The 21528-nt window shown below is 51.2% G+C and overlaps 1 protein-coding gene across 1 annotated transcript; it reads right to left on the bottom strand.

The window, feature by feature from the left end:
• Nucleotides 1-14574: 14574 nt before the first annotated feature.
• Nucleotides 14575-16298, bottom strand: NEUROG3 (neurogenin 3). Its single transcript, XM_004049518.5, has 2 exons — nucleotides 16086-16298; nucleotides 14575-15920 (listed from the first exon to the last, which is right to left on the bottom strand). Exon 2 carries the CDS (start codon nucleotides 15917-15919, stop codon nucleotides 15275-15277), a length of 645 nt encoding a protein of 214 aa, XP_004049566.3. The 5' UTR covers nucleotide 15920; nucleotides 16086-16298; the 3' UTR covers nucleotides 14575-15274.
• Nucleotides 16299-21528: the final 5230 nt, after the last annotated feature.

Below are 21528 nucleotides of genomic sequence, written 5' to 3'. Positions count from 1 at the left end.
CACTTTGGGAGGCTGAGGTGGGTGGATCACCTAAAGTCAGGAGTTTGAGACCAGCCTGGTCAACATGGCGAAACCCCATCTCCACTAAAAATACAAAAATTAGCTGGGTGTGGTTGGGGGGCGCCTGTAATCCCAGCTACTCCGGAGGCTGAGGCAGATTTGCTTGAACCACTGCACTCCAGCCTGGGCGACAGAGCAAGACTCCATCTAAGAAAAAAAAAAAATTGAAATACCACTGTATTCATTAATTGAAGCTTTTAAGTGATGACATTACCCTCTAACTTGAAAATAATACAAGCTCAGTGCAAAAAACTAACAAAATGTAGAAGTGAGAGGAAATCCTGCAATTACACCGCTTAGTTAATGAATGTTTTTCAAGATGTTTTTTCCTAAGCATAAACGTGCCTATATCTTTTGTACAAATGGTTTCATTCCGTACCTCTAAAAGAATGTTTATCATTTTTTATCCAGAATTTTTAGATATTTTCTGGTGGAATGATTTGCATGTTACCTTGCCTGTCATCTTGTTTAAAATCCAGTTTGTTTTTTCAACTAAGCAACATGTTGTGACTATTTCCCACGTCAGTAAGCAGTATTTTACAACACAGTTTTCTATGGGTATTGTAACCTATTGTGTGATACATAGAAAATATCTGTTCTCCATGGTTGAACACTTCCCTTTGTATCTAATTTTTTTCTCATTATAAAAGATGATGTTATGAATACCTTTGTTGAGACATTTTAATGCAATTTCTGATAATTTCCTCAGGAGGATTGTCTGGGCCAACAAGTTTGGCTATTTTAAGGCATTAGATAGTACTGAAAACAAAGGCTGGATCAATTTCTTAAAAACTTAAAGTAATATATGGGCATGATAAAAATTTTAAAAGTAGAGAAGATCACTAATCATGACCATGACAACAACATCATCAATAACAACAGCTAACAGTCACTGATGGCTTCATGCAGTCTCCTCCTTTTATATTTTATATAGTATACACTTACCATATATTATATTACAGATTCTATACTTAATTTTTATAGCTATCCTTTGAGAGAGGTACTATAATTATTCCTATTTCACAAATGACATTGGGGTTTAAAGAGGTCTCCTACAATCACCAAGCTGGTAGGTGGTAGATTTGTCACCTGAACTCAAGGAGCCTGACTCTGAAGCTGGTGCTGTTGAGCGCTACAATCTACTAAGGAGGGAGGCAGCTCTCAGGCCTCCTGGAAAGGTCTGGGCAGAGGAGAGACAGGAGCTGCAGGCAGGAAGATTAGGTGATGACGTGTGGGTGGCCCTAGAGGGATAGGTGGTGGGGAGGCTCCAGGCAGGACCCCCTGTGTGGCTGGGGAACAGTGCCCTTCAAGAGGCAGGGCAGGGCGGGATCCACAGGCATTGCAGAGGACGGTACCCAGGCAGGCGAGGTGAGAGTGGCACCAGGGTTCTAGCTTGGGCAGGTGGGTGGCTGGTGGCCCCTTTCACACAGGTTGCAGAGGAGAGGCCCAGCTCCATAGGGTTGTGCTCATGAACCTGACCTATGCCTCCTTCTGAGGCTGAGGTGGCTCCATGCTCAGCCCCCCTCCCTTCACTAGCACCAGGTGGGAGGTTCTCACTGAGATCTGTGGGAACCAGATCCTGTCTCCCTCCCTCCTGTTTCATGTTGTCATAGATTAGAGGCCCATGGCCACCACCCTGCCCTTGTTGGGGTTGGGGGCTGAGGTTTCCCGATCTACTTTCCTTGCCCTTAAAGAAAGGGGGCTCACCTCTCTCCTTTGCCCCAAGCGTTGATTGTTCTCACAAGAGGCAGTGACTGGAAAGGGGTCTGCCTGCTAAACATACACCTCTTTCTACCTCCCCTCCCCTCCTGTGGGCCCAGAGTCTCAGCCATTATTCCCTAGGCCTACAGCAAAGCCATGGCCCATAAGGTGCCCAGTAAGAGGCCGAAAGAGCAGGGGACAGCCTGGCCCCCACATTCGTTCAGTTCAGTTTTATTAAAAATACCACTGCTGCCACTGAACACCTACCACTTGCTAAGTATTCGAGGGACACAGCGATGTCCTGGACATGGCCCTGCTTTCAAGCCACGACTCTAGGCCCAGACAACCAGAGTCCTACCTGAGGGATAGAGTCTGTGTCAAGGGGACAGAGGCATAGCCATCCATTCTAAGTGGGGGAGTCCAGGCTGAGCCCCTGGGGGACTTGGGGCTGGACCCTGCTCTACCACTATCTCTGTTGTGACCCTGGGCCAGTCTCTTCTCCTCTCTGACCTTCAGCCTCCACAGCTGTGAAACCAAAGAATGGAACTCAGTGGTCCCTGAGGCCGTTTCCAGCCTGGGCTTGAGGGAGTTTTCTTCCTGGAGTCCTTTTGAGCTGTTGCTGGCTTTTTGCAACCACTTTTTAAAAGCAGTGAGTGAGAAGAGGCGGGGTGGGGGTGGAGAGCACGGGAACTGTAAAGAAATTCTCAGACTGGTCTGTTGCTTTTTGTGTGTGGACCAGGGACTAGGAAGTGCTGGGGGGAGGGTGGGGGGAGAAGGCCAGGGATGGAGTGAGGAGGGGGAGAGGAGGGTGCCTGGAGGGAACAGAAGAATGAAATAAAGGCAATCCAACAAAAGGAAGTGAAAAGTGAATGACAAGTTTGAGGCTGCAGGCCCTAGGCCGGCTAGGCCTTTAGGGGGAAGAATGGAGACAAACGAGCTGGATTTTCATGCTTGGTGGACGTGAATGAAGGAGCATCTTTTAAAACCCTATCAGGAACTCTTTGGATTGTCATTAGATCTGGAGAGGGGAAAAGACTGAGGGAGGAGATTGCTGAATTTGGCCCCTGGGTGTGAAAAGCTCCCAGATTCTTCGCTGGCGGCTGGGGGCTTCATGCTCTTTCCTTGCCAGAGCCAGGCATACCTGGGCCCCTGAAAGCTTTCGGTAGATTATTTGTCATTCTGAGGGCCCTTGAAATTCAGTGGTGGTCTCCTTCTGCTCTTGGTGGGTGACCCCACACTGGAGCTACAAGGAAGTGGGGGCTGGGGGTGGGCTGAGGGGAGCTCCAGGCTTCTGGCTCCTTGGAGGGTGACCAACCATCTGGGTTTGCCAGGGACATGGGACTTGCAGTGCTAACACCGGAAAAGTCCGGGACAAACCAAGATGACTGGTCACCATACTTTTGGGTGGGGGCTGGTAGGGACAAGAGGGGAGGGAAGTGAATTGCTCAAGGCTGGTCCCACCAAGCCCTGGGGTTAGGCTGGTACTGGAGCCTTGGTCCTGGCCTCCAGCAGGCATCTGGGATACAGGCTGGGAGGATTTTTGTTTGTTTGTACTTTAAAAAAAAAGACAATATGAGACTTTTGCCTATGACTGGATATTAGATCATGTTTCAGAATTTCTCATGCATTGTAAAAATAGTTTCGTGGTTATGTTTTTAAAAATATTCTTACCATTTAAAAATGGACACTGAAGAATTTACCAGTGGACGATAGATACCTGGGATGTACTTTCAAATATTCCACCAAAAAAAAGTCCGTGCAGGTTTGGGGTGGAAGCAAACCGATGAAATGAGGTTGGTAATGAATTGATGGTTGCAGAAGCTAAGGAATGGTGCGTGAAGACACATTATTCTATTCTTTCTGCTTTTGTCTATGTTTGGAAGTATCCAAAATCCAAACTCAAAAAACAAAGAAAAGAAAAGGGGAGCATATCAGTGATGCAAAGTAGCAGTGGTTAAAAGCACTGGCTCTGGGTCAGGACAGCATGGGTCCAAGTCTAACTCCACCTCTTACTGGGTAACTGGCAGCATGTTTTTAAGCCAATATCAGTGTTATCATTTGTAAAATGGGAATAATAATTCTAATAATTAGTCTATGATCTCAGAGACTAACAAATGGAAAGCACTAGCAGTGTGCCTAGACATAGTACACTCTCAATAAAAATTAGTTGTTGTTAAGCAAAGATAGGTGATTTGTGGGGAGGACATGCCGTTTCAGCCCAGAGATCCCTTCAGAGCTTGGATCCTGGGAGTGTGGGAGATTTCCTGGAATAAACCTCTCCTGAAGAGGTCAGCTATCGGGACTCAGACCTCACCTATACAATGCACCCAGGCAGGCTTCTTCCCTTCCCATGCCTTCAGCCTGCAGAGAGCCCTCTGCCTGCCCCTCTTTTCTGTTCTCAGTCTTATATATTTGGCAGAGTTTTCTCCCTACCTCCTCCAGGAAGTCTCAGTGCTGTGCTTATACCTTCATGCCTTTGCTTGACCAGTTTTCCTCTGGTCTCTGTCAGTCAACCAGAAACTGCAAGAGGGCAGGGCGCAGGATGAGCACACGGAAGCTCAGGGATGTGCTGGTTCACACGTAGTGACAACACACACACAGAAACAAGTGCAACATATGGCACACACACATACAACCCTCAGGCAGGTATGTCAATACCTGCTAACAGATGGGATCAGAGGTTAGAAAGCCTGAGATGCAAGAGCAGAAGAAGGGGGGACCTGGCCTTGTTCACTGTGGGATTCATGGTGCAGAATTGAGTACACTGTGAGTAGTAGATGCCAGGGGCTGTCAGCAACTGGAGCCAGGTTCACTGCTGAGATCTGTGTTGTCAGAATTCAGTGCCAGGTAGAGGGCCATGACGATGAGGCACTTGCCTTCATTTCAGGGGACTGCACCAAGAGACCTGGACACTGGGGGTCAAGAGCTGACCTCCTGCCAGGATGACAGTCATTCCTGGTGGTGCAATGGTCACAAGAGTGGAAATCTTAAAAGCCACCATTTATTCTGCACACGTGCTGGCACTTTCCTTGTGTTATTTTATTTAATCTTGACAATTACTCTATGAGAAAAGTAACATTGTATCCTTTTATAGTTGAGGAAACTGAGCCTCAGAGACATTAGGCCATTGGCTGAATGTCACACATCTGAGAAGGGGCAAGGCTTGGATTTGAACCCCAGGCTGTCTGTCTGTCTTTGGATTCAATACTCTCAGCTACAGCATTATATATGCAATTTCTGCTGAGCAAAAAAGGATATTGGGGAAGGATTTACTGTAGAAATTACATGCTATCTGGAATTTGTTTCAAAATAATTCATGAAGAAAGTGCCAGGAAAAATGGGTGGCGATGTAGGTGAAATATAATTGGCTCTGAGTAGATAATTCCTGAATCTGGGTGATGAATAGCTGAGAATTCATTATGCTCTTCTCTCTACTTTCAAAATTTTCCATAACACATTTGACTTGCTCTGAGTTCTACCATGGGTTCTACCATGAGTGACCTTGAACATGTTGCTGAACCTCTGTATGCCTCTAGTTCCTCACTAGACTTGGCTCCATCTGTCCCCAACTAATTGCAAGATTGCAATGCCACTCAATCTATGCTCAGGGAATAAAGAGTGTAACAACACCTGGATCTGCTGAGACATGGGTCCCCTTATTTCTAAGGGCAGCCACAGACCGTTTTTAACTAAAGATCTTTCTTTTGCCGACCACTTCCCAGAAAGAAAAAGTCAAGAGAGCTGCCTGTGCATTTGGTCTGTGTCTGAACTTCAGGAATGGAAAAACAAAAATAAATGTGTGTGTGTGTGTGTGTGTGTGTGTGTGTGTGTGTGTGGTGGGGGAATGTGCAGTGTGCTGCTCACTCCACCTGTGTGGGTCTCCTCTTCTCCCCTTCCAAGTAGCCACCTGTTCATTCCTCATTCAAAAGGGCCCTGGGGGCCCCAGGCAGAAGGGTGGTGCCCAGACCCTGGGGGAGGCAAATGAGGCTCTGGGCCTCCCAAACACTGGGGATGATAAATGGGGTCCGAGTCTTTCAGGCTTCATTATAGAGTCGCCATGGGTTTGCCCAAACCATGGCAACCGATTCAAGCAATGATTAACCTAATAAAGCAGAGGCAAAGGGGAAAAAGATGCATTCAAGACCCCAAGTCAGGCCCTGGTTCTCTAGAGGCAGTAAATTTCCCTTCAGTGGGTGCGGTGTTCAGGCCCCAGACATCCTAAATCTATGCCTTCGGGAGTGGGGGCAGGGAGGCCTGTGAAAGCCTGTGTGAATGGATGTCAGGGATCAGCTGGGGTGGCTCAAATGCACACATAGCAGTCCCCTGGGCCCTTCTTGGAAGACAACCCAGTACTGGGGACAGGGAGACATCTGCTTTAACCCCAGTAGTCAAATTACCTGGGCTTTCTTTTTTTGAACTCTGGTATATTTGACCCTGAGGAGGTAGTGGTGTGTGTATGCATGTGTGTGTGTGTGTGTGTGTGTTTGTGTGTGTGTGTACATATGTCTGTCTGCCTGTCTCTGGGGTGTGGAAAGCAGGTAGCAAAGATTTCTATGTTTGATCTCAGCCAAAAGGCCGAGAAGCAATTGGAAGCAAAGGTTTCTGTTACTGTCAATGTGATGGGCAGCCTGTAAAATACCCACCATGATCTCTGCCTCCTGGTATTCATGTCTCTGTCTTGGATGTCCCCCCTTCACACCTTGGTTGCTTGCATTGAGGGAAGCCAGTTGCCATGCTGTGAGCCACCCTATGGAGAGGCCAACATGGCAAGGAGATAAAGGATGTCTCTGGCCAAAAGCCAGTGAGGAACTGGGGCCCTCATTGCAACAGCCTTTGAGGAACTGAATTCTGCCAACAACCACACGAGTGGGCTTGGAAGTGGCTCCTACCCTAGTCAAGCCATCAGGTGAGACCATATTCCCAGCTGACCCTCTCTGACTGCAGCCTCATGAGACACCTGAACCAGCTAAGCCACACCTGGATTCCTGACCCACAGAAGCCACACATGATAAATGTTTCTTGGTTTAAGGAGCTAAGTTTTGGGCAATTTGTTATGCAGCAATAGCTAACTAGTACAACAGAGGCAGAGTAGCTGGTGATGATGTTATGTTAGCAGGAGCCTCAGTTTGTCTCCATAATGATCAGGTTTGGGTGCTTGGGCAAGTCCCATCACACTTGCCTGGTTAATTTGGGAAGGTCAGTTCTGGCTCATGCTTTCTTCACTACCCATCTGTAGGAATAAGACGGAGACGAGATGGGTGCTGTAATGAGTCTGCCTCATCTTCATCTCATGAAATCCTGTGAGGTAAGCACGATTTTCTCCATTTTTGTAGCTGGAGAAACTACAGCTACAGCAAGTTACTTGCAAAGGCTAAGTAACTTGCCCAAGGTAATAGGATTAGGAAGTACTGGAGTTGAAATAGATCCCAAGCCTCATGCTCTTTCCACTGACTCAGGAGGGATCTGAGTTTCTCAGGAGGGATCACCTACACATGAACTACTGGCATTTTTACCATGATCTCAGAAACAATGATATGGTACTGTTGTGATAATCTGTTCTTACTTAGTCAGATGGGACATCTTCTAAAATAGATTTATAGGCAGCAAAGGACAGGTTATTTTTGTGCAGAGGATATGAAGCAGGAGGGTTAGTGGGTCTCTATATGACTCATTCATCCATTCATTTATTCAACAAAATTCCTTGGCCTTTATGTGCTAGCCAGTCTGGGGAGGGATAAAGATTTCTAAGCAAATAATTGCAATGTCTTTTATTCATTTATTAATAGTCAATTCACTCACTCATTAATTCATTCTAAAAACATGTGGCATTTGGGCTGAGCACAGTGGCTCACACCTGTAATCCCAACATTTGAGGAGGCTGAGATGGGAGGATTGCTAGAATCTAGGAGTTTGAGACCAGCCTGGGCAACATGGCAAAACCCCATCTCTACTAAAAATACAAAAAATTAGCCAGCTGTGGTGGTGCACACCTGTAGTCTCAGCTACTCAGGAGGCTGAGGTGGGAGAATCACCTGAGCTCGGGAGGTTGAGGTTGCAGTGAGCTGTGATCACATCACTGCATTCCAGCCTGGGCAACTGGAGTGAGAACCTGTCTCAAAAAACAAAAAATAATAACAAAATATATGACATTTAGTCCAAAATGGTTAATCAGTGTTCTTCTCATTGGAGACATGAAGATGAACATAGTCCCTGCCCTTGAGGAGATCTCACAGATCAATGGAGAGTGCAGATAAACAATCACTACACTACCTGCAAAATGCTACAATATTCACATGCACAGGATATTATGGGAGCAGGGAGCAAGGAGGGAGGCATAGTACAGAGAAAGCTCCCAGGCAGAGGTGATACCCATGTTGAAGGTTTGGGGAGGGAAAACAAGAGAGAAGGTTTAGACAGACAGAGCAGTGTGTGTGTGGGATGGGGGGAAAAGCATTGAAGGGGTACCTGAGTGTGTGTAAAGGGAAAACTTCAAGCAGGTCATCACTTCTGGAGGGTAAATATCAAGGCAAATGAGGCATCGTGAGAAAGAGACTGGTGTGGCAGGACTCTGGCCATAAGCATACCTGACTTTTGATAATGAAAACAAATAATAATAGCATATGTAATCCAATTTAATCCAGACCACGATGCTGTGGTAGAGTCTGCCCATTGCCTGCCAGAATCCATTCTTCACTTCTTCTAGGCACATAGTCCCTCTTCCAGCTAGATGAGGCCACGTGATCATATTCTTTTTGTGAAATGTGAGCAGAGGTGATGTGTGCTACTTCTGAGCATAAGTTTTAAGGCTGTAGGTAAGCCTCCTCCATGCCTTATTTCCCCTTTCCACTGGCTGGGACTTATGGCAATGAAACTTCAACCATTTGATTGGCAAGGATCTGGGAGCTGGTGGAGGAAGAAGATGAAAGGATCCTAGTCCCAGAATGATGTCATGGAACAGAGGTTCCCACCTACCTGGAATACTCACCTCAGATTGAATTATTAGAGAGTCTCTGCTACAGCAACCTAGCTTTAAGCTTACTAGAACCCTAAAAAGTAATATCGCTATCCCCATTTTATGGATAAAGAAATGGAAAAAAAGATTAAGGAATTTGTGCATGTTTATACTGATTGTTAGTGAACCAGCTGGAAATTGAGCCCAGATTCATATAAATTCACAGCTCACACTATAAAATTCTTCCTAGTTAGAACATCAGCTTTATCCTATGCAATGATTGGAAACCATTTGAAGATTAAACAGGAGAGTTACAATGTTATATTCACATATTAGATGGGAACTCTGGCTGCTGCATGGAGGGTACAATGATGAGTGTCAAGATTAGAGGTGGGGCCAGATGTGGTGGCTCATGCCTGTAATCTCAGCACTTTGGGAGGCCAAGGTGGAAGGATCACTTGAGCCCAGGAGTTCAAGACAAGCCTGGCCAACATAGTGGGACCCCATCTCTACAAAAATTGTTTTTAAAAATTAGCTGTGTGGTGGCATATGCCTGTGATCCCAGCTACTTGGGAGGCCGAGGTGGGAGGATCACTTGAGCCCGGAAAATCAAGGCTGCAGTGAGCCATGATCATACCACTGTACCCTGGCCTGGGAGAGAGAGTGAGATTCTATCTCAAAAAAAAAAAAAAAAAAAAGGACTAGAGGTAGAGAGATCAGTTAGGTATTCTCTGCAGATAAGGGATAAAAGCCTGAACTAGGGCAGTGGTCACAAGAAAGCAAAGAAGGAGCCATGTTCAACAAAAAATGAGAAAGAAAATCAGCAGGACTTGAGGGTTAACTAGATATGGGTAGTGAGAGATCAAGATGAACCCCAGATTTCTAGTATGAGGGATGCTACTTAGTGAAATCGGGAAAAGGAGACAGCATTAGCTTGGGGAACCGGGAGAGGATTTCCATTTTGGACTTCTTATTTGGAGTGCCCTAGGACTGGACATTTGATCTTAGAGCTCAGAAATGGTAAGTTTACCAGAAAGGGATGGGAGACTCTTGGCCTTTCTCCTAGATTACAATACACAGGGGTGCAGAGAAAATTCAAATTCATACAAAAGCCCTCTCCTCCCCAAAATGGGGGAGAATGAGAAGATTTTTTTTTTTTTTTTTGAGACAGGGCCTCACTCTGTTGCCTAGGCTGTAGTACAGTGGTGCGATTTCAGCTCTCTGCAACCTTTACCTCCTGGGTTCAAGCAAGTCTCATGTCTCGGCCACCTGGGTAGCTGGGATTGCAGGTGTGTTCTACCATGGCTGGCTAATTTTTAAATTTTTAGTAGAGATGGGATTTTGCTATGTTGGCCAGGCTAGTCTCAAGCTCCTGGCTTCAAGTGATCTGCCCACCTCGGCCTCCCAAAGTGCTGGATTACAGGCATGAGACACTGTGCCCAGCTGAGAAAGAGAAGAATTTGAGGCAAATAAAGATGCTAATTATAGTAAATACCACTTATGGAGGCTTAGAAGGCTGGATAAGCATGTTTAATCAGTACAATAGCCCAATTAAGTGGCTACTATTTATTGTCCCATCTTCATAAATGAGGAAAAGGGTTCTTAGAGAGACAAGGAGGTTTAATTGAAAACCACTAGGTTGTGGCAGACTGGAACTTGAACCTATGTCTGTGGGGTTCTAAAGTCATATCTTTTAACCACTCTGATCTCCTGTGTATGCATCTGGAGGACTTCCTTTGGGCTTTGTTCTTGGAATAACTAAAGCTTGTAACCCGAAGAATGAAGGTCCTGTTGAGGGCAAAGTTCCAAACCAGTTCTCCCAGCTAGCGCTGCCTCAGCTTAAATTTTAAAAGTTGTTCACCTCGGACCTCTCAGATGCTATCAGAAAGTCCTAAGCTAGTTACTTAATTCTAGCTCCATAATTTGTAAGGGTGGGAGCCCTAAGGTGCACAGAGAGAAGGGCAAGTCAGTTAGTAGCAACAGAGCCCTTGCTTTCCTTATCGCACTAGGGAAACCTGACAGTCCTCTGGGTCTGCATGTCCACAGGGGCCTCCCTAGGACTACGAACTGGAATCGTGGGCAGAGGGGGTTGATAGATTGTTTCCAGTATGAGAACGCCTCACTCCCAGACGCATCTCTCGCGCTGGATCTACGTGGTCATTTCAGCACCATGGTCAGGGGCGCGCAGCTGCATTTCGGGATCTCAGAGCAACTGCTAGACAGCCTTAGCTGGACAGGCGTCCGCTCCGTCGGCCTTGGCCCACAGATCCCAGAAGCAGAGACAGCAGACAGGAGACTGGAACTTCGTCAGGGGTCCAGGGAGGCCAAAGCTCAGGGACCCCTGGACCTTATAAGACCACAAGGACCCGGTTCTAGCCAAAGGACATATTACTATAGTCGCCATCTCCAATACTCCTGTCTATGGGCACAGAGGAAAGAGTTCCAAACTGCTAGCTTAGAACCAGGGTGTCAGTCCTAGTTTGTTGCAATAACTCGCCTAGTGATTGAGGGCCTTGGGCAAGTCATCTTCTCTCTTTCCATAGGTGTGACCACACTGCCTTGCACACCTTACTGGCTCTAGGAGGGTACCGGAGATAAAAAGTGTCTAGCCTCAAGTCACTCACTGCTCACTTGGCCCTTGGAAGGCAGAACAGCCAGGTAAGGTTAGCAGTGTCACCACCCCCCACCCCACCCCTCCACTCTCTCACACACTTTTGTTGAAATCTGTCTGCAGGGATTTTTAAAGGGGGCAGACGGAAAGGCTCACGGCAGAGAGTATTCCTTACATAAATGTAATTACAATGTACCCAGCGGTTGTTCTGTGCCACATTCTCAGGTGAATCCCCCATACCCTCCCCACACTGTCTCTAGTCTCAGGGTCTGAAGGGTTTTTTCCACCCCTTCCGGTCTTGAGGGGACTGTGACGCCGTTCACCTTGTGCCAGCCTCGTGTTAGGCACCCAGAAACCCAGCAAAAGGATATTAGGAACTCTTTCCAACTTCTCTTGTGGATTAGCTGAGGCAAGGAGACTTGTCCAAGGTCACACCGCTCGGTAGTCCGCGAGGGAGAGAAGGAACAGTGTGCGCCTGTGGGGTCGCGTGCGCCCCGGGCCCCGCCTACCTTTGTGCCAGCCCAGAGGCCTGGCTCCCAGACATTAGCATTCCAATGGCCCCGGGACGCTTTGTCCTCCGACTGAGGCCGGCTGGGGGTGGGGTGGGATGGGGGCAGGGCACCATAAATCTACCTGCTTGTGTGCCAGCGCGGCTTGACTGGAAGGAGGAGCAAGATTCATGTGCTGTTTTTCTGGAAGCCAGTCTTGGGCTCAGACAAAAGCAGAAGAAGGGGGGAGAGCCATTCGAAGAGAGGGTCTTTCCTGCCCGGGTTTCGGACACTGTTGGAGTTTCAGGGAGCTTGGGCGCAGGCGGCGATCTCAGAGCGCAGCAGGCTCCGCAGCCGAAGAAGCGTTGGCTGACAGAGAAGAGGCGGGCTCCGGGCAGAGACCGCTAGCGGCGCGGTTTAAAAAGCCCCAGGACTCAAAACGCCGCAAGAAGTGGACGGCGGGGACGGTGGTGCAGAGCTAGTTGGACAGGCCACCCCTAGAAATGTTTCCGAGCCCTTCTTGCTCAGGGGTTCTTTGAAAAGAGGGATGGACGAGGTTTCCCACTCCAGCGTGATTCCACACACTTAGACGGAGCTCATCCAGCACGGAACCCTAAACTTTGCCTCCGCGATTCAAAGAAACCCTAAACCCTCCTCCGCCTTCTCCTGACTTGGAGAGTGGGGCTGACTGCTCCGGGGGTCTAATCCGCCCCAACCCAAGGTGGCGGCCTAGCAGCCGAGTTGGTTAACCCGTACGTGTGTGTTTTAATTTGTGGGGCGGAGGACCAGTCTGTGTGTGTTGGGTGACTAATGGCTCCTTAATGAGCGCCCTCAAAAGCAGGAGAGGGACTGGGCTGTGGGGGAGAACGCAGCTCACCCGGTTGCCGCCTGGAGAACGTTAGCCCAACAAACGCCCCTCCAGCTTCTGGGGGTAGTTTGTACCCAGAGAGTCCCCTGCCTAGATGGTGAACAGTACTTCGCACAGCCTTACCCACGAAGAAGAATCTTTCCACTTGAGGAATTCCTGTCCAAATCTTTAGTCCTGGCCCAAATGCCACCTTCTCCTGCAAGCTCCCGGCACTCCAGCCCCAAGGTGGCAGTTTGATGTTCCATCCTGTGGCTCATATCTCCCTCAACCACCAATATTTCTTAGGCCTTAAGTGATTTTGTCTATATCCTTGCTACTGTCCTGCCAGAATAGAGAGACCTTCTTGATTTTTGTGTCTGCCTACCCCCTACCCCTAACGCCCAGCAAATCACAGGTGTTTGCTTGGTTTGTGCAACTCCTAAGCTGCTGACACCTGTCCCCGGGCAGTGCCCCAGGTGGAAAGTTGGCTATTGCAGAGGTCATCAATAACCCATTAATCTCCTCCTCCCAGATTAAAGCCACAGAATGAAACAACAGCTTCGTTCATTCGTTTGTTTGCCGTGTCCCTCTTCCCGCCCTCAAATCCTGCCGCTGATAACTGAGACAAGTCTCCTCTGAGCTAACTTTAGAGATTTGTGGTAGAGAAGAGGAAAATTTCCATTTGAATTGGGTAGGGCATAGGAGAGAAAGAGAGATGCAAGAGGCATTAACCCCTGAGAAGACACCACCTTTGCACTCTAATGTGCTGGAAAAGCAACCTCTCCACCAGTTCCTGGGGCCTGGCAGCACCGCGCCCGACCTGGGTTGGCCCACTTCTTCCCAGGACACCCCTGGCCAATTCAAGGAGGCCTCTGTAGTTCAACTAGCAGGTAGGGTGCCCGTCCTTCACTTTCCTATTCCCAAGCAGCAGGCGAACTCTGGATCCTTACAGCTTAGACCATATTCTCTGAGGTCCTAGGGGTCCCTGAAGTCATGTAGTGGTGCTCTACTGGCACTCCTGGGACAGATTTCAGTGCTCATGCTGCACCAGTCCTATTCCACCTTGCCAGTAAGAGAGATGGTGTGGCTGGAAACCTTGAACAGTTTCTTAATAAGTTGTCAGTCAAGGCTGCCAGGTGATGAGGGAGGGGGCGTTGCTGGAGATTCCAGCCAGACGCTCCACCTTCTTTGCTCCTGGCTGCTCAGTTCAAGGAGTTCACGACACAGCCACCTCAGTGCCTGGGGAGTAAAATATGCTCAGGGGATTTGCTAGGCCTCTAAGCACCTTGGGAAAATTCCTAGGATGCCCAGCCCAGTCGTGTTTCCGAGGACTCTGACTCTGCAATTGAATTATTACTGTATCCCTTCCCCAAGTGCAACCAACAGTTGCTCTAAAGCTAGGCTGGTGGAGTTGGGGAAACGGCCAGCAAGTGAGAGTCAGTTGTCCTAGTTGGAGGCTTGTCGTTCTTCTAAACCACTCTTTGAAATAAAAGGAGTCATTGCCCTATATAGAAAAAAGGGAGCTGGACCAATAATTACTTAGAAGACTTCCAGCTCTCCAAACCCAATCTGCCCTGGCTCTAGTCCAGACCTCCAGAAAGAGTGTCATCCCTCTCCTTGGACAGAGGTGCTCTTCCTCAGCTGTAGTGACTGTGGCCCTCCTCTCCCCAACACACAATGGAGTCATCTTGCCAAGGCTTCTTGAAGGTCCTTTTTTTTTATTGGCTTAAAATCTCATCCAGCAATCCCTAAATAATCTAATATACAAAATATAGACTTTTCCCTGCTGTGAGATCTCATTAATAAATACAAATGTGTAAAACAGGGGAGGGGCCATATAATTTACTGTACCAAAATTGATTTCAAAAGGCATCATATAATTTACGAACAGATTTAAAAAAAAAAAAGATGCGCGGTGCTCCAGGCACCTGCAGCGCAGCTCACGTTTCAGGCGCAGTTCGCAGGGAGGCTGGGGAGGTGCTCCCTGGCCGGGCTAGCGCTTTCCCAGTTCACAGCCTGGTCTTCCGCCCCGGGAGGGCAATGGCTCCGAAAAGTGCACGAGGAGAAGGCAGAGGGTCGCCTTCGTGGCTTTAAGGCAGAGTGAGGCGCCCTGAAATCCCGGACCTGATTGGGAGTAGAGCAGATCCGCAGCGTCTTTGGAGAAAGGCAAGGGGAGTAAGCGCTGAGAGACGAAACATTGGATTGAATCACATTGGAGGAGGGGTGGTAAGAGACTGAGAGGCAGACAGACTTGAGTGAGGGTAGGGCGACCCAAGACGGTGGGCGGCTCCGGCCGGGTAGTGCTACCATTCTAGTATTCTTTGAATGAGATTATGGGGTGGTGGCAGGGAGGAGGCCTAAAATGAGCGCACTTTGCAATGCCCACTTCGCGCGGGCAGCAGCAAGGGTTGCGTGCGTTGGCGCAGCTGGGAGGGCCGGGGAATGAACCCAGCCTGCCGCCCCCGTGGAGGCCTGGGCGGGCGGGGGTCAGCCAGGGAGAAGCAGAAGGAACAAGTGCTTTTGAGGGCCGCCGCCGTCGGCCACCCTCTACGGCTCCCGGCTCCCTCCCTCACCCTTACCCTTAGCACCCACAGCCCAGCGACAGGCAGGTCCTTTCACAGAAAATCTGAGAAAGCCAGAGTGCCTGGGCTCAAGCAGGCGGAAGAGGAGGCCCCCAGCAGCCCGGGTCGCTCCTCCAGCGACGCGGCGGGGCTCAGGCTGCCAGCCTGGGAGACTGGGGAGTAGAGGGACCCCCAGTCCCCGGGGGAACCGCCTGGGCTGCCCAGCTCCCCGCAGTGCGGCGCCGGCGACTCCAGCGCGTACAAGCTGTGGTCCGCTATGCGCAGCGTTTGAGTCAGCGCCCAGATGTAGTTGTGGGCGAAGCGCAGCGTCTCGATCTTGGTGAGCTTCGCGTCGTCTGGGAAGGTGGGCAGGACACCGCGCAGGGCGTCCAGTGCCGAGTTGAGGTTGTGCATTCGATTGCGCTCGCGGTCGTTGGCCTTCTTTCGCCGACTCCGTCGCTGCTTGCTCAGTGCTAACTCGCTCTTAGGCCGGCTGCGCCCGCCGCGCCGTGCCCGAAGCTTCCTCGGGGCCCCTCGGCAGCCCCCCTCTTCCGCCTCCGCGCAGTTCCCCCGTGTGCGAGTGGGGCTGGGCGGGGCGGACGTGGGGCAGGTCACTTCGTCTTCCGAGGCTCTGGGGAAGGACCGCTCCGTCTCACGGGTCACTTGGACAGTGGGCGCACCCGAGGGCTGAGGCGTCATCCTACGGCGGGGTCAGAGGGAAGGGTAAGTTTGAGTCCGTCACTGGGCGCAGTCCGCGATTCCGAGGCTAGGTGGGAAAAAACAAAAACAGCCATCCTCCCAGTCCCCGCTGGGTCAGAGGATCCCTCTTTCCCCTGCCCCTCCCTCGGAGGCCTCCAAATGTTACCTTTCTACCGGCGCAAAAGAATAGAGAGCGATGAGCAGCGAGGGCCGTGGGGAGCTCAGCGGGCTTCTGGTGGCCAAGTTCAGCTGAGCTGCAGGCGCCCCCGCCTGGGAGTTGCCCCAGCCCCAAAGGAGAAAAGAAGAGAGAATGGGGTCCGGGGCCTCTGTCACGCTCTCTCTCGAGGCGCGGCGGTGAGACCGCGGGGATTTCCTGAGCAGCAAGTCGTGTGCCCCTTGGCACGCTTTATCTGCTTCGCCCGGGCCAGGAGCGTGCCTGCCCGGCTGCTGCCCGCGCCACCGGCCAATCAGCGCCGGGGCCCTGGGGCCGCGCCACGCGAGCCCGCTCCTCCCCCGCAGGGCACAGCTGGATTCCGGACAAAGGGCCGGGGTCGGGGGAGGGGAGCGCCGCTCTGTTTGCTCTCTCGAGGGCGGGCTGGGTCCCAGCAACTCTCGGTTCCTCAAAGAGCCTCGCCCAGTGAGAAGAGCCTCGTGTGGCTCTCGTCAGGCCACCTCAGACCGCTTTGCTCCTAGCCTATCTTTCCTTAGCATCTGTCCTGGAGGGGACTTTGATGCCTCTAGGGTATAATGCCCGCACGTTACACATGGAGAAATTTAGGCTCAGTGAGGGAGGTGGCTTGTCTGAAATCGCACAGGAAGATAGTGGCAAAGACAACCACGAGCTCATTGTCCTGACTAGCAGCCTGGAGAAGGGTCCAGGAATACTAAAGGACGCCCTGCTCTCCTGGTGTTTCACTGCCTCTCTTCCTACTGGAAGACAGGGGACATCACTGAGAGAGATCCTCCTTATGTCCCTTCCATTCGCAGACCTTTTGGGGGTGTCCGAGCCTCTGCCACACCCTGAGATGCTACCTCACACTCCCCAGAGGCGCTTAGAACCCCACACCCATAGATCCCACTCCAGAGGCCGGGGTTGGCTGTGGGGGGACCCCTCAAGCGGACATTCCATTACTACAAGCCTACTACAGCTTGTAGATAGTATCCCAGCGTTCTGGCCAGGAACCGTGACAGGAAGAGTTCTGGGAAGTGTGAGGAGGGGAGGAAGGAACCAGGAGTTCACAGTGAGCTCTTGCGTCTTTTTTTTTTTTTTAAACGAACAAACAAAACCAAAAAACGGTCTCCTTCTGTCACCCAGGCTGGAATGCAGTGGTGCAATCACAGCTCACTGCAGCCTTGATCTCCTGGGCTCAAGCTATCCTCCCATTTCAGCCTTCCCAGTAGCTGAGACTACAGGCATGCGCCACTGTGCCCGGCTAATTTATTTTTATTTTTATTTTGTATGGGGCGAGGGGCGGTCTTGCTTTGTTGCCCAGGATGGTCTCGAACTCCTGGGCTCAAGCGTTCCTTTCACTTCAGTCTCCCAAGGCGCTGGGAAGCAGAGCTGCTGTGCCCCTCCCCCTTGTGTCTTTTGAACTACCACAGCGTGCAGGCACTGGGAGAAGCTGATACACTTTTTCTCCCCTTAGTCCTCCGGTCCAATCACAGACAGACAGCAGCTGCCAGCAGTCACCTGCTCCAGCCCCCTGCCTCGGCATCACTCGGGCATCGCACAGAGAGCACAAGGCAGGGACTCCCCCAGCCCCTTGGGTTGTCCCTGGTAGCGCTCTCTGGAAACCTTTCCAAAGGGACTCTGAACTCATCATCCCTCCTTTCTTCCCCAGCCCCTCCTCTTGTCCCCGCCTGGGACATCCCGTGGTCTTCTGCTTCCGGTCACTCAGAGTGAGGGGTTGCAGCTTCCGCTTCTCTCTCTTGACCCGGTCGTGCCTGGAGGAAGACGCCGAGGCGGGAGGTTTAAGCATCCGGGTTTAAGTCTCCTTAGGCGAGGAAGGCTTCGCTTTCTAGCAGGTCCAGATATCCTGAGTCTCCCAGAAACTGCAGGAGGGGACAGGACCCGACTTCGAGACTGTAGGGTGGGGTGAGGGGATGAGGTAGGTCTGTGAGTCTGCCCTAGTGATAGCCTCTTACCGCCTAGGCTGCTTGGGGGCAAATTTTCCTCCAAGGAAGAGGGTGGTATGCTCAGGAACCAGCGAGAGGGGGGCTCTAGGACTGGGCGGGGGTGTGGTGCGGTCCTGCTGATCTTAGCTGGTGCTCTGTGAGCAGGCTCCTTCCCTTGCTGTGGGGAAATGAAGCCTGAGACCAGAGTCAGAACCAATAAAGGGACCATCTGGGACTGTCAGGTTAGCATTTTGCTGCAGCTCCTCCCTTAGGTCACCACTCACTAGGAGCTTGTCTTCTTCTCATAAGAATGGGAATTTCAGGCCTTCTTTAAAGATGAAAAAGTCAAGGCCCAGAGAGGGAGAGTGACTCTCTCAAGGTCACACAGCAAGTTCTATCAGAACCACATAGAAGTCATATCTTTAGACTCTTAGCCCTAGATTTCCCCTTGTACCAGCTACTGCTCCTTGATTTGGGAGAAAACATTTTTTTTTCAAGGCAAAACAAGAGACCCCAAAATGCAGACAATAGAGGAAGTCCTGAGTCTGGGGGTCAGATTAGAAAAGAAGTAATGGTCCCATTTTCTAGGCAAGGGGAGCCACTGTCCATTCAAGCTGCTGCTGCTTCCTCCTCCTCCTCCTCCTCCTCCTCCTCCTCCCCTTCTTCCTCTTCTTCTTCTTCTTCTTCTTCTCCTCCTTCTTCTTTCTCCTTCTTCTCTTCCTCCTTCTCCTTCTTCACACTTGTCTGCCTCATACCCCAGCCTTGCCTGATTTATTTAACTGCAAGTTAGAAACTGGGAGAGAACCAACTTGGAGCTTTTTTGGTCTGGGAAAGAAAATCCAAACCATGCTTCTCTAGGGCCTCCTGACCTGGCTAAGCTCCATGGAGGGAACCCTGGCCACGAGGGATCCAAGCACTGCTCTGGTTTCCCAGAAGCCTGTGGATGACTCTCATCTGGCGGTGGACCTCAGATGGGGGTGAGTGGACCTCAGATAGGGGTAGGTCTCACTCTGGCTGGGGCCTGACTGGAGCGGCTAATGGATACTGACAAGGTTCGCAGGGTGAGCTTCCCATGCCAGGAAAGACTCTGGGGATTCTTTCAAGCTTTCTTGATAGGTAGAGAATTCTGGGACCTGCTTAGAATTCTTATCCAGCCTCCCACAAACCCCTCCGGCTCAGGGCCCTCCAGGGCTTGCAGTTCTCCATCACTCCTGCTTTGCGCAAAAAGCAGCCAGGGCGAGGAGCGCGCGGTGGCTGGGGGCAGCCGCCTTCTTGAGGGATGCAAGGACTTCCCGCAGTCCTCTTCCAGCCAGGAGGCCAGGGCCGGAGGTCAAGGAGTCTTAGGCGATTAGAGATTGAGGATCCATGCCCTCTGTCTCAGCTGCAGGGGACGCATAGACCCCTCTCCAAAGTTAATTCCTGTGCCTTTGGCTACGGAGGCGCAGGCGGTAATGACTCCGTGCGCACCGGCAGTGTTTGTGAAATGGCTCTTCCCGCAGACAGCAGAGTCTGTTCCTGCAGCTCCTGGTCATCCACCGCCCCTAAGACCTCCAGGACTCCCGCACCCCTACACCTCCTGAGACCTAAGTTTGCCTGGAGGCTGAGGGGTCCCGGGGAGAGGCGGTAGCCAGACGCCTGGAGACCGCGGGCATATTGGAAAAGACGGAAGGCAGCGGCCAGCCTTCCTGCCTTCTTGTCTGCGGGGGTAGTTTTAGCATTGCCTGGGGGCTCTTTGAGAATTGTGCAGGGAGGGAGGGGGGCCATGGGAAGCTGAATAGCTAATGGCTTGCCAGAGGAGGGGGATTCTTTCTCTCGCCTTCAGCTCAGCAGTGAAAGAGGGGAAGACAAAAATCTGGCGAGCGAGCTGCCCGGGCCGAGACTGGCCACTTCAAACAGCCCTTCAAACAAAAGGAGACGACGAAAAGAAAGCCCCACCTGTCTCCAGTGTTTGCTAAAATAATAATAAATAGATTTCGTTTAATAAATAATTACAAGAGATTGTAAAGTGGAGTGCTTTGGAAAACATCTACCGCGGGACTCCGTGCAGCCAGCCGTCACCTGCTCCTAAGGCGAACAACTTTATTGTTAAGCCACCCCCCAACTAGTTCGCCCTGATAAACTCTCCCTCATTTTCACAATGACTGTTTACTCATAGTTAGCACAATATTACCTTTGCCGTGATAAACCCGGAGGGGGGAGACCTGGCCCCTGGCCCCTGGACACACCTGTCCCAGAAGCTGACACATGGATTTGGCACCAAGCAGGCCTCCCCGCGGGAGCCCTGCCCCCGTGTACATTGGCCCAATTGCCACTCATTTATAACAGGTTGGCTGCAAGGCCTATCTCGGTCCTATTTGTCTTCTTTTATTGAAAGCATATGGTCTCCAGGGGCTCACCAGACCCATATTTCATCTGCCAGGAGCTGGAGCGCTTCCGCAGGCTGGTGCTGCCCAGCGCGCAGCTCCCCACCCAACGGCTGCTGCGCCAGCTGAGGGGATGGTGGAGGCAGGGTGGGGAGAGATAAGACGGGCTCCTCACCCTCTTTCGGAGAGAAGCCGTTCCCTCAGAGACTCCCCCTCCCCAGGCTCAGGGACCTCGTGCGCTCTTGAAAGGGTGGCCGGTTCTTTTCCTTGGGTAGGTGACAGGGCGCCATATGCCACCCCCCAGGGCGCACGAGGGAGCTCCGGCCCAGGGAGTCTTCGAACAAAAGGAAGAGAGGGCCCGGGTGCTCAGGAGAGCCGGAGGTCTTTATTTCCAGATCCCCCCTCCCTGCTCAGGGCCGCCTCCCCTAGGCGTCCGCAGCTCGCGCGCGGCGCCTGGAAACAAAGTGTCCACATTATCCTCGCCGGCGGCGGAGACCGTCAATGCGTGAAAAGGTGCATTGCGCACCAAGACACCTGTCGAAGCGGCTCCTCTTCTCAGCGCCCCTCTCTGCTCTGCGCTCGGTCAGGAGCCGCGCAGGGAGCGGGGGGTGGGAGGAGGGAGAGACACTGTGATTTGTGGCGACATATGTTGAGCAGATCGTTGTGTACTCTTCACAGGGACACATGCACCCTCGCTCCCATACACACCCCGCGAGAAGGAGCAGCTGCTCTCCTCACCTTCTCCCAACATAATACCTGGGCCAGGCGCTTTGGCCTCGCCTTTTGAGAGTTTAGCTCTCCCCCACCCCCCACCCCCCGTGTTCCACCCCCACCTACCGCCCCAATCTTAGCAGCTTCGCTGTAGGACTTTATTGTCAAATTTAACAAATGCACATTTGTTCCCAGCGCCTGGCCCCAAATACACACACACGTACAAACATGCAGGCATCCACAGAAAACGCGACTGATGACACAGATGCGGAGCGCGAGATGCCCATATGTCCGGCTCTGCGCCCATCCCGGCTGGGGAAACGAATAGGCTGTGTGATTTTCCCTCCCCAGGAAGAAATAAACAACGGAACCCGGCGGGGGAGGGGAGGCCACCTCCAGGCGGCTCCAGTTTGGAGCTCT

Source organism: Gorilla gorilla, chromosome 8, assembly GCF_029281585.2.
Source record: "Gorilla gorilla gorilla isolate KB3781 chromosome 8, NHGRI_mGorGor1-v2.1_pri, whole genome shotgun sequence".
In the NCBI taxonomy this organism is placed as follows: Eukaryota; Metazoa; Chordata; class Mammalia; order Primates; family Hominidae; genus Gorilla; species Gorilla gorilla.
This window is presented reverse-complemented; position numbering and strand designations above follow the sequence as displayed.